We start from the raw sequence: 16,379 nt of genomic DNA on the forward strand, positions 1-16,379 counted from the left end.
CATATCCGACTATCATCCTGCAGTTCTCCTTTCTGCCACAACTCCCATGGGGGCAGCACCACTGTGTTCAAGCAGCTCAACACTCGTCTTCCCCTCGTTGTTTGTTGTTGTGTCTGTTAGCATCTCAGAGCGTCCGGCTCTTTATCATGGATGATAAAGCAAAGACTAGTGAAGGTAGTGGTAGTGGTGACCATCTCTCTGACGACATCTCCGACTCTGACCCACAATAAATCCTCCCTCCTCCTCTTCCTTCTCTTCACTTATGTTATTTTATATGTATTTTAATTATTTTATCTTTTTATTTCCGTTTTTAACTTTTTTTTATTGGATTTTTTTATTTGATGTTTTATTTTACTGCATTGTGTTTCATTGTTTTATGGTGCGTTTACATGAACCAGATCTACATCTGGTCCATGTAGATCTGGTTCAGGTAGATATCGACTATACTGCACCATAGAAACCTTGTGTTTACTTCATGTAACAGAATAAAGTGGATTAAATCGCATTCAGGGCGCAGTGGTTAGCGGTTAGTGGTTAGCGCTGTCGCCTCACAACACGGCGGACCCGGGTTCGAGTCCCGCTCTGTGTGGAGTTTGCATGTTCTCCCCGTGTCTGCGTGGGTTCTCTCCGGGTTCTCCGGCTTCCTCCCACCTCCAAAAGCATGTGCTTCAGGTTGATTGGCCGGTCCTAATTGCCCTTAGGACATACAACCATGCGTGCATGGTTGTATGTCTTTGTGTGTGGCTCCGCACTGGCGTCGTGCCCGGAGTGTCCCCTGCCTCTCGCCCTATGCCGCTGAGATAGGCTCCGGCCCCCCATGACCCGCTGCGGCGGATACAGCGGTGGTGATCTGAAGATGACTGACTGACTACATAGGATTCCCTCTAAAGCTAAGCTACATGCTACCTGTGAAAGTACTCTATTGTGTAGATCTGGTTCAGGTAGACCTGGTTCAGGTAGATCTGGTTCATGTAGACCTGGTTCAGGTAGATTTGGTTCAGGTAGACCTGGTTCAGGTAGATCTGGTTCATGTAGACCTGGTTCAGGTAGATCTGGTTCAGGTAGACCTGGTTCAGGTAGATCTGGTTCATGTAAATCAGGTTCATGTAGACCTGGTTCAGGTATATCTGGTTCAGGTAGACCTGGTTCATGTAGATCTGGTTCATGTAGACCTGGTTCATGTAGACCTGGTTCAGGTAGACCTAGTTCAGGTATATCTGGTTCAGGTAGACCTGGTTCATATAGATCTGGTTCAGGTTGCTCTGGTTCATGTTCTGTAGATCTGGTTCATGTAGATCTACCTGGTTCAGGTAGACCTGGTTCATGTAGATCTGGTTCATGTAGATCTACCTGGTTCAGGTAGACCTAGTTCATGTAGAACCTGGTTCATGTAGACCTGGTTCAGGCAGATCTGGTTCAGGTAGACCTGGTTCATGTAGATCTGGTTCATGTAGACCTGGTTCATGTAGATCTGGTTCATGTAGACCTGGTTCATGTAGACCTGGTTCAGGTAGACCTGGTTCTATAAAGTTAATATTAATTTCCATCATGATGACGACGATGATGATGATGATGATGATGATGATGATGATGATGATGAAGCTGTTTCTATGAGCCCCCCTCCAGGGGCAGATCTGGGAGCAGTTCCTCCCTCCCCAGCACACAATGTGTTTTTGAGGTAGTTTCCATGTCCTTCATGTTTTCGGCAGCTTTAAGATGCAGAAAAGGAGGGAAAGAGGAAACAAATGTCGGACACGTTTTCCAGATGTTCCTCTGGGAACGCCGCGCCAGATTCTCGCAGGAGGTGGATTTTAAACAAATGCTTCTTGGCGACGGAGGAAGAGTCCATCGCTCATTTTTATGTTTGAAGTATCAAACTTGTTCATGTCTTCCCATCTGGAACGGAGGCGAGGGAGCAAAGCATCGTGGGAAGAGGGGGAGGGCTCAGCGTAGCGCCGCGGCTGCCGCTCTGCATTAGCGTCCACAAACACACGCTTGTCAACGCCGACCCACACGACACACAACGCTAAACACAACAAGCTGCTCGCGGAGGCAAAACACGCTCATAAATACCAACATGTGAAACTACTGACAAACATAGAAAACAGCCAGACGGCTACAGCTAACCGCTAGCAGCTAGCGGACAGCAGCAACAGTCCCAAGAACAAACATTCTATTCAAGCTTTATCGATACGATCTGATAAACAGTTGATAGAGATCAATACAGCGTCTGAGACAAACATCTCATTTCGTCTCAACACGATTCACCGGCTGGACTCCAATGGATCCACGAGGAACGAGCCGAGATTCACCAGAAACCAGTTAAACAGTGTTCAGGTCCTTTACGTCAGTGGAAGTTCAGAACCTCTATCACCAGCTGAAGAACTCAACGGAAGAGAGGGAACATGAGGAACATGAGGAACATGAGGGGCATGAGGAACATGAAAAACATCAAGAATACGAGGAACATGAGGAACATGAAGAACATGAGGAACATGAGGGACACGGGGGGCATGAGGAACATGAAAAACATCAAGAATACGAGGAACATGAGGAACGTGAAGAACATGAGGGTCATGAGGAGCTTGAGGAACATGAAAAACATGACGAACATGTGACATGAACATTAAAAACATGAAGAACATGAGGGAAATGAAAAATATAAAGAACATGAGACATGAACATGAAAAACATGAACATAAAGAACATGACGAACATGAGGGACATGAGAAACAAAGAAAATGAGGAACATGAGGGACATGAGAAACAAAGAACATGAGGAAAATAAAGAACATGACAAGCTTGAGGAACACAACATGAAGAACATGAGTAACATGAGAAACTAAGATAATGAGGAACATGAAAAACATAAAGAACATGAGACATGAAAAACATGAACATGAAGAACATGAGAAACAAAGAAAAATGAAGAACATTGAGGAACGTGAAAAACATGAAGATGAGGGACATGAGAAACATAAAGAACATGAGGAGCATGAGAAACATAAAGAACATGAGGAGCATGAAGAACATGAGAAACTTGAGGAACATGAAAACCATGAACATGAGGAACATGAGGGTCATGGGGAACATGAGTGAGGAACATGGGGTAGACCTCCTGACAGAAACCTTCTGCTTTAAACTGCGACTGACTTGGTGAAACTGTCAACAAACACGTCCAATCAGGAGCCAGAAAACAGGTAAACAAAAAGAGGACATTACCAAATAAGGAGCGGATCAGGAGTTCCGTGCAGGAGGTCTGGAACCCTGGAGAGCAGGAGACATGAGGGGGGAGGGGCTAACAGGACACAGGTGAGGATATGACATCAAAGCTGACACAGGAACAGGAAGTCTGAAGCAAAGAATGTGAGACCTTTCAAAATAAAACAGGAAATAACTTCCTGAGGAATCTTAGTCCATTCCACTGTGACGACCTTATTTCTAATTTCACGAATCGTCACTATGGTTACAAACTCCGCCCCCTACTTCCTGTTTGGGCGGTTCCTCTCAGTGTTGTTGGACTCGTCCGGTTCCACCGGCTCAGGACCTTAAAATAACTTGTTGTGATTTGATGACCGAGAAATAAACTTTTAGCCTCTTTTAGCTCCTAGTTTAGTTGTTTCGGCTCATTTTGAGTTGTGCGGGAGGGCATGGAGGGGGGGGGGCAGCATGGAGGGGAACCCCAGAGGAACCCCTCCTGCCCGGCTGACCCTGAAGCTCTGGCTTTCAGTTTCACCTGCCGTCGCCGTCCAAACGAAACACTCACCGTGACTCGGCTGGTTTATTTTTAGCCTCTGCCGGGAATTATGGGAACAATGGGAGGAGGAGGAGGAGGAGGAAGGTGTGGGGGGGTGGACCGGTTCCACGTGGTGTCAGGCGGAGACACTCTGACACGCTCGCCGCGTCCCGCTGAGTTCACGGACCTCAGGAGGCGATGATGTCATCACGCCAATCAGTCTTCATCGTCAGCTGAACATTCAGCTCGCTCTGTTTGATAAGCGCCGATCAATCAGACGGCCTTATCTGAGTCAACACGCGCTCTGATTGGCTGCTGCCGGCGGGGGAAGGGAGGGGAAGGGAGGAGGGGGGGGAGACGTCTCTGTTTGTTCTGTTGTTGTTGCTCAACCCGACGCCGTCGAGGCTCGACGGAACGCCAACGAGAACCCAGTGGAGCGCCGACCTCCACCAGGACCCCCAGGGGCCCCAAAGACGACCCCGCATCTGGATCCAGATGCTTTACGTAAGCCAGCTGACGGAAGAACCAATCAACATGGAGCAAACATCACTCCAGTTCTGGAACCCGCTCCAGTTCCAGAAACCGGATTGTGGATCCTGTTTCTGAAATTATGGATCCGCTGGTTTCTGACTAGCGCCCCCTGCTGATTTGGAGGTATCGGGGGCAGAACACGGCGCCGGTCCACTGTTAAAACATCCAGGTTCAGTTATGGGTCACATGACAAAAAAAAACGTTTCAGGCTGGCGGCCTCTGCTTCATCCAATTCAAGGCAGTTACCATGACAACCAGCTCTCCTCCTCTTCCTCCGCTGCTAGCTCTCAAAATCTAGCATTGTCAGCTAACGCTACGTCGCGTTTAAAGACATAGCAACCGACGCGTGTTCAAGTACACTCCTGAATCAGTTTCCATCGCTGTTTTCAAATCGGATTCCAGGTCACATGACTGTGAATCCAACATGAATCCGATCTGGGGTCTGCTTTTTGAAATATGATGTCACGACTGGGTCGTCAGGTGGGAGGAGCTACGGTTTTCCACTTATAATCCATCTTTTGTTCTCGCTGACGTGACGTTAAGGAGGTCGGACTCGTTCTCGTTTGTTTCCGTCGTCGCTTCGGATGGAAACGTTCACACGTTTCACCCCAAAATTCCTCCTGACAGAAACGTTCAGCTTCCTGCCAGAATCCAAACACAAACTCCTGACAGTTTAAAGCATTTCTTTTTTTTCCCAAACTGATAATGTTGTGAAATACAGTCAAAAAGAAAAAGCATTATATTGTTTTGTGCAGTGACGTTAACAGAAAACACGTTTGGAACACATGGATTCACTTTTATACTCAATTTTTAATTTACAACGCACGTTAGCCCAGATTCTTCTGACATATTAAAAAAAGCTGCGTGACGACAGATAAATGCTGCCCAGCAACATTCACGACAGAACGTCCCGACGCATTCATCGCCCCCCACATCCACTCCCCCCATGCAAACGGGTCTCTAGAAACATGCGAAGGTGTCGGAATCAAAGTGTAGAAAAAATAGAAAAAAGACAAACGTTCCCATGAGGTTCCCTCTATCGTCCCGATTCTTCGTCTGCAGATTTTGGGGGTAATCCTCGCCAAAAACAATTATCGTAAATGTTTTTTCCCATCGTCTGACATGACGGATTGGCGTCCGATGTGTGTGTGTGTGTGTTGGGGGGGTCGAGGGAGGGGCGTTGTGGGAACGTCGGTTGAGCGGCAGACAGGCAACAACATTCCAGCTCCTGACAGACGAATCCGGGGGGAAAAACAGCCCACGCCTGCAAAAATTGTTCAGTCTGACAACAACAGCAGCACGCCATGGCCACGCCCCCACGCCCACCCCTACCCCCACACCCGGGCGAGGCTCCATTTGGTTCAAGCTGCAGCTCGCTTGGGGTGTCTGGGGCGCGTGAGGGTGTCTGGGTCCGCCCAGCACCGCAAACATAACTCTACGTAAACACACCTGTCTGGACTGGGGGGGGTGCGGTGGTGGTGAGGGGGTGGGCGGGGCCAGAGGCTGACAGATTAATCTGTTTTTAATGACTTTTGAAACACGACTCGGGTCTTCGGTTCATACTTGTGGCCGAATCGGCTCTGACGTCTGCTCAGCAGCTTCGCTTCAGACACGAAAACACAACATGGAATTCTGGGTAATTCATGATGAATGTGGAAATTTAAAAAACAAAACAAAAACAAAGTTGTACCAGCAGTTTTGGGAGGAATCGGTTCTACTCTGACGACCTGACGGAATTTCAGAGGGATTCGACAATGGGAGTGACGGCTAACGCTAGTAAAAATGCTAACCTCATGTTCGCCAAGATGCTTAAGCAAACCCAGTTCTATCCAACCAACTATTAATGATGATGTCGTGAAGCTCGACTCGGAGTCTTTTGCAATAGAGTTCATCTGTCTGCGAAGTGACGCCGCGCTAGCCGCACGGAAGCTAACGTTGGCCGCTAACGGCGGCCGCTAGCTTGCAGACGCGTTTAGTGTTGAGCAGGAGAGACGTAGACGGGCGACTCCGGCGTGAATCGAGCCTCAAGAGGAGCGACGGAAACCCGAGCGCGACTGGTCTGGTCTGGTCGTCCGGACGTTTCTTCGCGTTTCAGCGAAAATCCCGTTTCTTCTTTTCGGAAGGAGTTTTTTTAAAAAACCAGAAGAAGAAAGAGTTTGGACCAGAAACGTCCAATCGTAAAAAAAATTCAGACGGACAGAAGAAAGAGGGGATTAAAAAGGAGGCGTCCAGGTCATCCCTGGAAGCACAGGAAGTGTGTGTTCTGGTTCCCGCTGACGTCCGATTGGACGTCGTCTCAGTTTTTAGGGAAAGGGTTAAATACGACGAGGGCGGGGGGATAACAGAAAGACGATGGAGGTGAAATGGCGGCGCTTCGGTCCCGCCTCACTGCCCATTGGATGCGGGGTTGTTGCCGTTGGGGGCGGGGCTGGAGCCATCCACGCCGGCGGGCGGCTGCACATTGTCAGCCAGGTTGTGGGCGTGTTCCAGGAAGAGGTCCTTGAGCACGCTCAGCTCCTTGCTCAGCAGCTTGATCTTGGCCTCCAGCCGCTCGTTCTCCTCCTTCAGCTCGTTGACGCGCTGCTGCGTGTCCATCGCCTTCTGCTTGCTGCGCATGCGGCTCTTCTTCACCGCCAGGTTGTTGCGCTCGCGCCGCTGGCGGTACTCGTCGCTGTCCTTATCCGCTTGGGGTTTCTTCATCTTGCTGGGAGGTGCGGCCTTCCCGCCTCCGACCGATTGGTTGGCTGGGACGAGCTGGGGGACCTGCTGGAGTTCGGCGATGGCCGGCGGGAGAGAGGAGGAGGTGGATGAGGAAGTGGAGGAGGAAGAGGAGGCGTGGGCCTGACTCTGGATGACGCTCACGCCGTTGTGGTCGAGTGTCGTTAGTTTCCGCTGCGACGGCCGGCTCATTTGGATCTGCTGCTGCAGGCGGTGGGGTCTGAGTCTCCTCAGGTGTGCAGATGGGAGGGAGGGTCTGCAGGTTCTTCACCTCGACAGGGTCTGGAACAGGAAGACAGGTTAGGTTAGCACAGGTAGAACATCATCAATCCAGGTCTAAGGACATGTTCTAGCGGGAAGAAGGTAGTCATGTGACCGAGGCAAGTGTCAAATGTGGAAAATACGCTAATTTTACAAAACAAAACATCAGTCAGTATCAAATCACAAATAAAAAGGAAATAACGTCAGTTTTTAATTATTTCATTTATTTTATTTTTCTAAATTTCTTGGTAAATTTTTTTTGTACATTTGCGAGGCCAGCATCTAGAGTTGAAGAGATATACGTCCTGCACAAAACGACCAACTTTCTGTCACCGCTGTTTCCACAGATACCAATAAAAATTTAAATTTTTGTGGAATTTTAAATCATAAAGAAGAACATTTGTATAACACGCTTTATCCGCGTATTAAATTTAATGAAGCTTGTATTGATAGTTCCAGATAGAACAGTAGCTAATTATTATAATCATTTTTTTAAATATTTTTTAAATCACTTTTATAATTCTTCTGATTAAAAAACAAATTAAAAATTTTATTAAAACCATATTCTGATTGAATTAGTAAATCAGTTTTGTTTTATTTTTTCAGTGCAGACTCCACTGACCCCAATCCATCAGTCAGAAGCGTCCCCGCCCCCTCACCGCCTATGACGTCATCACCAATTAGTCCAGTAATTATTCTGCACGCTCAATTAGAATGGCTGCTCTGATTGGTCGGCGCGTTGCTATGCAGCCAGTCAGCTGTGCGCAGGGAAAAACGCTCCGGGTGAAAACTCTCTCCGGCTCCGCTTGTTGCCTGCTGTTGCATCATCATCGGTTCTCCGTCCGCACCGACGGAGGGGGAACTCCGGAGTCATGCGGGGCTAAGATCGAATCCCAGTTTAAACACGACTTAACTGTTCGATCCGGATTAAAAACACGATCTAAACCCAAACACGGGCGAACCGAGCCGTCACAGCCCCGGTTACGGTTCGACTGCGTTCAATTTCCGACCACTTTTAACAAGTTTAACGATCCGCCGAAACAGAAAACACTAAATTAATTATCTTATATTAATATTCTGATTTATAAACCCCACCGGGGACTCGAACCGAATCCATTTCGACGTGAAACGAGCCCACATCCCGACTTTAGTTCGGTTCCCCGTCGGACCTGCTAGCTTGCTAGCTAGCCGTGGTGCTAACAAACTACCACCGCTCGCCTTCGCCGCTGCTTTACGCCCCCCCAGAAAGAGTTCCAAACCCGGCTTACCTTCACGGGGCAGCTGCGGGGACAACCATCCGTCAAAGTCGCACAAGTTCCGGCACAAAGTTGGACTTTAACTCCGTCCGTCGGCGCGGTGACTGTTTTTGTTTAGAACATGGAGAGGACGCGATTGCGAAATCTCTTTTTGCCATGTACGGCGTCGACGAGACTGAACCAATCCCAGAAGCAGTAGGCGGGACAAAGCAAAGGTTTGACCAATCATACGTGCGTATACGGCAGAGTGATGCAATTCCTGGTATGATCGACGTGTCAATGGACCAATAGGAGCGGGAGGAGCTGTCAGGGTTTTGTTTATGTAATATGAGGCTGACTTCACGCTCGCATGACTTCATCTCTGAATGGCGACATTTATTCAGCCCGACTCCTTTAATTATAGCAGTTAAATTTATCCTGTGACTGCTATAAATAATAATACGGTGACTTTTACCAAGTTACTAATTCATTCAGTGTAATATCATGTAATAATCCTGAAACCCAAAGCTTTGTTACCACCTCAACGACAAATCCAACATCACAAAATTCATTGTTTTATCTGATTTTATTTCCGTTTTTAACCTATTTTATTGGATTTTTATTTGATGTTTTATTTTATTGCTTTGTGTTTACTGTTTTATGGTGCGTGCATTTTATTTATTGACTTTGCATTACTTTGGAAACCTTGTGTTTATTTAAATTGTGCTACAGAAATAAAGTGGATTGGATTGGTATATTACTAATAATTTATAAATTAAAACATTTACTGATGAATAAGGGTGTTTACTGATAGCCGTAAACCTTTTCCAAGTTCTTGCAAACAGCAGAAGATCCAGTGAATGTTTCATGAAAGTGGAACCACAAAATAATTCAGGATTGAATTGTTTTTATTTTCTCCTTCTGAAAAGAAATGCAATTATAAAGTTATTATTATTTTTATTAGTATTTTTTAAAAATCGTCCTGTTTGAAGATAAATCGTCAGAAAACAGGAAGACAACCTTCGAGAATGTGAAAAGCAGGATGATGACAATGATGATGATGATGATGATTGGGTTACAGTTAGTGTTTTACTGAGAAGCAAACTCACCCCACTTCCTTGGGGTTACTTTTTTTCCCCAAGGACCTTTGAACTTTTTCACAGATCCACACAAGGATCATCAAATATTCTGGAAACTTCTTGAATCCCTTCAATATTTTCAACGTTAGAACCTCATCATCACCTGGAACTTCCTCAATCACCTGCTGAACAAACTAGAACATATTCAAGGACTCTTGAGAATTTCGGAGGAGATATAATTTAAAGTTCAACACACACACAAAAATCCAAACAAACAAAAAAATGTAACTTTTAAAATCAATACTTTACTTAGAATATAAGAATATATATTGAATTAATATATATTAATATAATAAATAAATATTTAATATTATATATTAAATATAAATGTAAACAGAATTAAACCGTAAATCAGAATTATTAATAATCGTAATAAGCTGTCTGGTGGCTGTTAGGACGTTAGCGGCCGCTAGAGGGCGCTCCAGGCCGCCCTCCGGTCTAACCTGAGCCCCAACATGAACCTTCTTACCCTGATTACCCCCGCGGGGAGCCCCGCTCTGGACCTGGAGATCTGGAAGCAGGAGCACGACTCATTTTAGGCTCCAGATTAGATTAGATTATATTAGAGATTAAAGTATGAAATATATGATTAGCTGTTAACATGACACATGCATGTTTAGGATATTTACTAATTATTAAATGAAATAGACAAGAAATAACTCAAAACACTATCTTACTTCTGTTTTATTTCTTCTTATTTTTTTTATATTTCTAATTATTTCTACTTGATTTCCCAGAAAACATTTCCAGTTTTTTTCCTGCAGGCTGCGCGTAAAAGTCGTCTGGACTGACTTTTACTGTCGCATCGATCCAAACTGGGGTACCGTTTATTAAGAAGTGAAGGTTCTTTTTAAAATTTAAAATCGTGTTTGGATCGAACTGTTTGATTGGCTCGCGCTCAGTTTCACTGCTGTTTGTTTTTTAAAAAAACAACAAAAGTGTTCAATAAAAGTTTGTGAAAAAAAAAAAGTTTCAGGGATCCTGGAGGGAGTTCACGTCATGTTCTGGTTTGGATCCAACGAGCGTTTCTACTAAAAAGAAATCCAGGTTTGTGTGTGTGTGTGTGTGTGTGTGTGTGTGTGTGTGTGTGTGTGTGTGTGTGTGTGTGTGTGTGTGTGTGTGTGTGTGTGTGTGTGTGTGTGCGCTGTGCGCGTCCACGCCCACGCCCTCCTGCTATATAAGCGCGGTTTGACAGCTCTCTGCTTACACTGAGCAGCAGGAATCGCACCGCCCGCCTCTCAGAGACCCTCCGACCTCAAGGCGTTCCGCGGGCGCGTCTGCAAGACCCCCTCCCTCTCCCCCCCCCAAAAAAAATAAAACAACTCTCCTCCAAACTGGATTCCCGGAGCTCCTCGCCATGCTTACCCGGGTTTAGGTTCTCCATGGAGCTGTCTAACCTGTACGAGGTGGCGCCCCGGCCCCCGGTGAGCAGCGTGACGCACGGCCCCCAGACCTTCAGGGACCCCGCGGATCTCGGGGGAGACATCGGAGACAACGAGACCTCCATCGACCTGAGCGCCTACATCGACCCGTCGGCGTTCAACGACGACTTCCTGGCCGACCTGTTCCACCACAGCTCCCGGCAGGAGAAGCTGAAGCTCATGAGCGGCGGTGGGGAGTACGAGGCGACGGCGGGGGGGCAGCAGCAGCAGCAGCAGCAGCTCTACATGCCCAACTACCCGGACTCCAAGCTGGAGCCGCTTTACGAGCACAACCCGGCGCGCCTCCGGCCGGTGGCCATCAAGCAGGAGCCGCGGGATGAGGCGGACGTGAGCGGGGGGATGCCCCCCAACTACCACCACCCCCACCTCCACCACCACCACCCGCATTCCCAGCAGTACTCCCAGCATTCCCAGCAGCAGCAGCAGCAGCAGCAGCCGCACCTCCAGTACCAGATTGCGCACTGCGCGCAAACCACCATGCATCTCCAACCGGGACACCCGACTCCACCGCCGACCCCGGTGCCCAGCCCGCATCATCAGCAGCACCCCCACCTCCACCACCACCACCACCATCACCACCACCCCCAGCAGAACCAACAGCAGCAACAAGGTGGGTTGAAGCTGCAAGGGGGAGGCGGGAAACACAAGAAGAACGTGGACAAGAGCAGCCCGGAGTACCGCCTGAGGCGGGAGCGCAACAACGTGGCGGTGCGTAAAAGTAGAGACAAGGCGAAGATGCGCAACATGGAGACGCAGCAGAAGGTGGTGGAGCTCACCACGGACAACGAGAGGCTGAGGCGGCGGGTGGAGCACCTGACCCGGGAGCTGGACACCCTGAGGGGCATCTTCAGGCAGCTGCCCGACGGATCCTTCAAGCCTATGGGCAGCTGAGGAGACCCCAACACCCCCAACACCCCCAACCTGGTTGGTGCACTGCTGGATTTATTCGGATTGGAGTTGAGGAGGCAGCTGAGATGTTCAAAAAAATTTTAAAAATACAAAAAAACAACAACCCCCAAGCTAAAAAAACTAAAAACTGAACTTTCGTTGTAAAATAAAAGTTTCTCCTTCGAGGACATTCCAGACAAATAATAAGAAAAAAGTCCTGAAACAGGTTCCTGGGAGCAGAAGCTCGGCTGTGATTGGCTGATCTTGATCTGTAGAGACTCGTGTTGTGGTGCCTTGACTCCCTGAAGCTGCAGGACTCGTGTTTCGGTGCCTTATTTCAGTGCAGCTACGCTGGGACGTTCCCAAAACGTGCATGTGTTCATTATTTTATTGTTTTATACGCCTCCATTCGCCTCTCCGGAGCGACTTTTCTGGTACAGATAATGTCCCACGGTACAAAAACTGGGGGGGGAACTCGATTATTAAAAACTCAAAGAGGAGCCGAGGAAATAAATCGCCTCCAGAACCCGATCTGCACGTCCGAATTGACACTTTCTGGGATTGAAACCGACGTTCGTGACCCAAAGTTTCGTGTTTGGCTCCGAATTTTAATCCCAAACTTGTGCAAAGAGTCGAGTGGTTTTGGTTCCTGCAGCGGCGGAATAGGATCGGTCCAACATTGGTGACCTCACAGGGTCCAAACTAAGGTACCTGCCCGATGACATCATCACCTGCCCGATGACATCACCACCTGCCGCGTGGAAACGCTTCTCAAACTGCAGATTTGGAGGTTTTTATCTTCATGTGCACTAATAGTCGTCAAATGGAACTGATTGGTTACTGGTTGGTTACTGATTGGTTACTGGTTGGTTACTGGTTGGTTACTGGTTGGTTACTGGTAGGATCAGAGCGCTCCTTATTATTTATGTGTCGCCGATACGGAGAGAAAACAACGTAAAGAAAATGTGAAAAGGGTTCCTATGCAACATGTCGCTTCCTCTTTTCCACTGTTAATCATCTCACACACACACACACACACACACACACACACACACACACACACACACACACACACACACACACACACTGTGCCTTATGATCCTTTGAGATGACCTTCGACCTCTGTTCATTCTAAAGATTCTGTCGCCGAGGAGAAAGGAAGCATTTCATGTATTTTTTGTGTGTTTTTTTTTTTTACAAACTCAATTGTAAAATAAGCCTATATATAAAATATATATATAAATAATTATATATATGAAATGCCAAAAAATCTGAGTTATTATAATAAAGAGCTTGTTTTATCAGATGCTGTCCTGTTGTTGTCTTTTCCCTCTATCAAACGTTTAGATTGAGTCAGATTAGCTGTAATCCTCCAGCCAACAGGGGGCGCTCACACCAGACACGACACACATTTATTTCACTTCTATGATGTAATTGTGAAATAAAGTCAAGAAATAGAAGGAAAAAAAACAATAAAGGTTCAGTCAGGAGAGAAAAGGTCACAGATTAGATTAGATAAAATTAGATTACGCTGACAGAGATGAAGATGTGAAAATGTAAAATAATCCCACATTAATATCAGATACACATCATCATCATCATCATCATCATTGTGTTTTTACTGTAGAAACTAAAATCTGAGTCAGACTGAAATCAGCTGAGTCACCACATTTCATTAAATCCTGTGTCATTGATGTATTATTGATCCGTTTATCGATCAGATTTGTCATCAAACGGATCAAACTTAACTTCTTTTTCACAACTTCAAATATTTCTCCACACCATTAAGAACAAAACCGAGTCGATTTGATCCCAGATCTGATTTGACCTTTAACCTTCAGTTCAAAGGTCAAATCGGGGGGTCATGATGAAGATGGAGGGTGATGACCCTCACAAGTTCCACCAATGAGCTCCCAGTGGAGTCGGGAGGCTGGCGACGGCGGCCGGTGACTCTGCTGAACCTCAAACCTGAGGCAGTTTAAGTGTAAACTGGGATTTCAACTCGCACACAACTACAGCAAAGACGTTTTCAAGCCAAACCGGGTCTGACCAGTCGACCGCAGTCCGGAGTGAAAGTCCAGAGCGGAGCCCATGTGACCTGAAGGCGTCGCGTCCCCTGGGGGAGGACAAACACTGGCTGTCCTTTCAGAGTAAAGCGCTGCTCAGGCGACTCGGTTCGCCGTGAAAGGAGGCGTTAATCATTAACCGGAGGCCAAACAGAGCCGATAGACGGAACGGGCCGCGGACACACTCCCTACACACACACACACACACACACACACACACACACACACACACACACACACACACACACACACACACACACACACACACACACACACACACACACACACACGCGACATGGCAGCCACACAAAAGCACTTTGAGACGGCAAACAGAGAGAATCTGAAAATAACCACATGTTCTCCTGCGTCTGGAGAACGTTTCCTCTCGCTGACGCCGGTCCCGAGGTTCTGTTCCCTAAACGCCGCTCGAGGGAACCGTCAGCTGCTTCAGGTCCGCAGGACCAGGGCTGGGTTTGGAGAAGTTCTGTTAGAACCAGCGTTAAAGGAGCAGTTCACCCAAATTAGAACCTGTAGGCGGTGTCTGGTCCAGAACCTGTAGGTGGTTCCTGGTTTAGAACCTGTGGGTAGTTTTGGTCCACAACCTGGAGGTGGTTCCTGTTCCAGAACCTGCAGGTGGTTCCTGGTCCAGAACCTGTAGGTGGTGTCCTGTCCAGAACCTGTAGGTGGTTCTTGGTCCAGAACCTGTAGTGGTTCCTGGTCCAGAACCTGTAGGTGGTGTCCTGTCCAGAACCTGGAGGTGGTTCCTGGTCCAAAACCCGTAGGTGGTTCTTGGTCCAGAACCTGTAGTGGTTCCTGGTCCAGAACCTGTAGGTGGTTCCTGGTCCAGAACCCGTAGGTGGTTCCTCGTCCAGAACCTGTAGGCGATTCCTGGTCCAGAACCTGTAGTGGTTTCTGGTCCAGAACCTGTAGTAGTTCCTGGTCCAGAACCTGTAGGTGGTTCTGGTCCAGAACCATCAGCATCCTCAGAAGCTGCTGATGGAGATCTGGAATCTGATTGGATGAAGTGAAACACGTGACCATTACAGCTGCTGTCTGCTTTCCTGGAGCTGATGAGGTCATTGTCGGAGGTCCTGTTGCTCCGCCCTCAACAGGAAGTGTCCGTCTGTTAGCATCCAGATTAGCATCGCTAGCAGCAGCATAGATTGGATGAATTTTAATGTCAACAAGACGGAAAAGCAAGAAAAGAGATTTCTACCTCCGCCGTACTGATGATGTCATCACTGATGATGATGTCATCACATCGAACCTGAACTGGGATTTCATGGAATCTGGATCAACAGATCCAGATTAACAGAAGGAAACACTTTGAAAGAGAAAACGTCTCATCCTGCATCCCGTTTTTTAATGTTTGTAAAGAAGAGATCGATCGACGCGGTGCCGTCGGCACGTGGGCCCCCGGGGGCGGCGCCCGGCGCTCGTCGCCGCCTCGACACGCCCGTGCGATTCAGCAGAATTCTGTTCGTGTTGGGTCGTCGCTCTGACAGCTCAGGTTGGAGCGTTTTCCTCGCCGGCATGATTTACGAGGCTTAATTAAAGTCTGTTTTGATGTCTTTGTTAGATAGCAGTGAGCAAGGCATTGTGGGAGATCAACGGCGGTGATGAACTGAACGACAGCTTGGATGGTTCTGACAGACTTCTGTTTTCAAACGAACCTTTAAGAGGAACCAGAGCAGATGTCCCCGCCCCTTTTTGGACCCACTGGAGGTCCAAAAAGAGGCGTGGCTTGTAGACCTGAGCTCAGTTTTAAAACCAACCAATCAAAAGCACTTGACGACGCAAACAGGAAGTGCGCGTAGCTACACAAGCTAACTTTTTAGACAAATGTTTTCAGTGTTATTGTAGCTCCTCCGTTGTTTGACAGACCCGTCAAGACGTTCGTCTTTGCGTCTTCGACAAACGGCGAGACGTCTTTAAACAATAAAATCCTCGTAACGGACGCTTCCTGTCGGCACGCCGCCGCCAAACGGCGGACGCACTTCAGCCGCGTCCTGTTTACGGCTGCTCTTCAGATGCTCCGAACGCTTCTGTAAACACGCCAACATCTGCATCTCCTCCAGACGCCGTCGTCACGGAGGTCATCGGCCAGACCGGGAAGCCACGCCCACCAGGTCACCTCCACCAGAGGCTCATGGGAAGAGAAATCCTGTCTGGATCTCCGATCGGTCCGTATCATCCGGCGGTGGGAGGAGTCTTCAGGTGAGATGAAATCCAAATGTTTCGGGATGGTTTTCCGATGGGAGGGGCAATCGATGGCGTTGCCTAGCAACAGGAAGCAACTATCAGCCTCAACATGTGACCTGCAAGTTGTGTCGCCTCAAAAGGGTGATCGTGTTTGACGTCGC

At 47.7% G+C, this 16,379-nt stretch overlaps 2 protein-coding genes across 2 annotated transcripts; one reads left to right on the top strand and one right to left on the bottom strand.

The window, feature by feature from the left end:
• Window positions 1–5,057: 5,057 nt before the first annotated feature.
• Window positions 5,058–8,669, bottom strand: cebpg (CCAAT enhancer binding protein gamma). The gene is made up of 2 exons (XM_068321211.1): window positions 8,515–8,669; window positions 5,058–7,267 (listed from the first exon to the last, which is right to left on the bottom strand). The coding sequence occupies exon 2, from the start codon at window positions 7,175–7,177 to the stop codon at window positions 6,653–6,655; it is 525 nt and encodes a 174-aa protein (XP_068177312.1). The 5' UTR covers window positions 7,178–7,267; window positions 8,515–8,669; the 3' UTR covers window positions 5,058–6,652.
• Window positions 8,670–10,839: 2,170 nt separating this feature from the next.
• cebpa (CCAAT enhancer binding protein alpha) lies at window positions 10,840–13,254 on the top strand. Its single transcript, XM_068306594.1, has one exon. It carries the CDS (start codon window positions 11,003–11,005, stop codon window positions 11,951–11,953), a length of 951 nt encoding a protein of 316 aa, XP_068162695.1. The 5' UTR covers window positions 10,840–11,002; the 3' UTR covers window positions 11,954–13,254.
• The last annotated feature ends 3,125 nt before the right edge of the window (window positions 13,255–16,379 follow it).

Source organism: Antennarius striatus, chromosome 1 (assembly GCF_040054535.1).
Source record: "Antennarius striatus isolate MH-2024 chromosome 1, ASM4005453v1, whole genome shotgun sequence".
Classification (NCBI taxonomy): Eukaryota; Metazoa; Chordata; class Actinopteri; order Lophiiformes; family Antennariidae; genus Antennarius; species Antennarius striatus.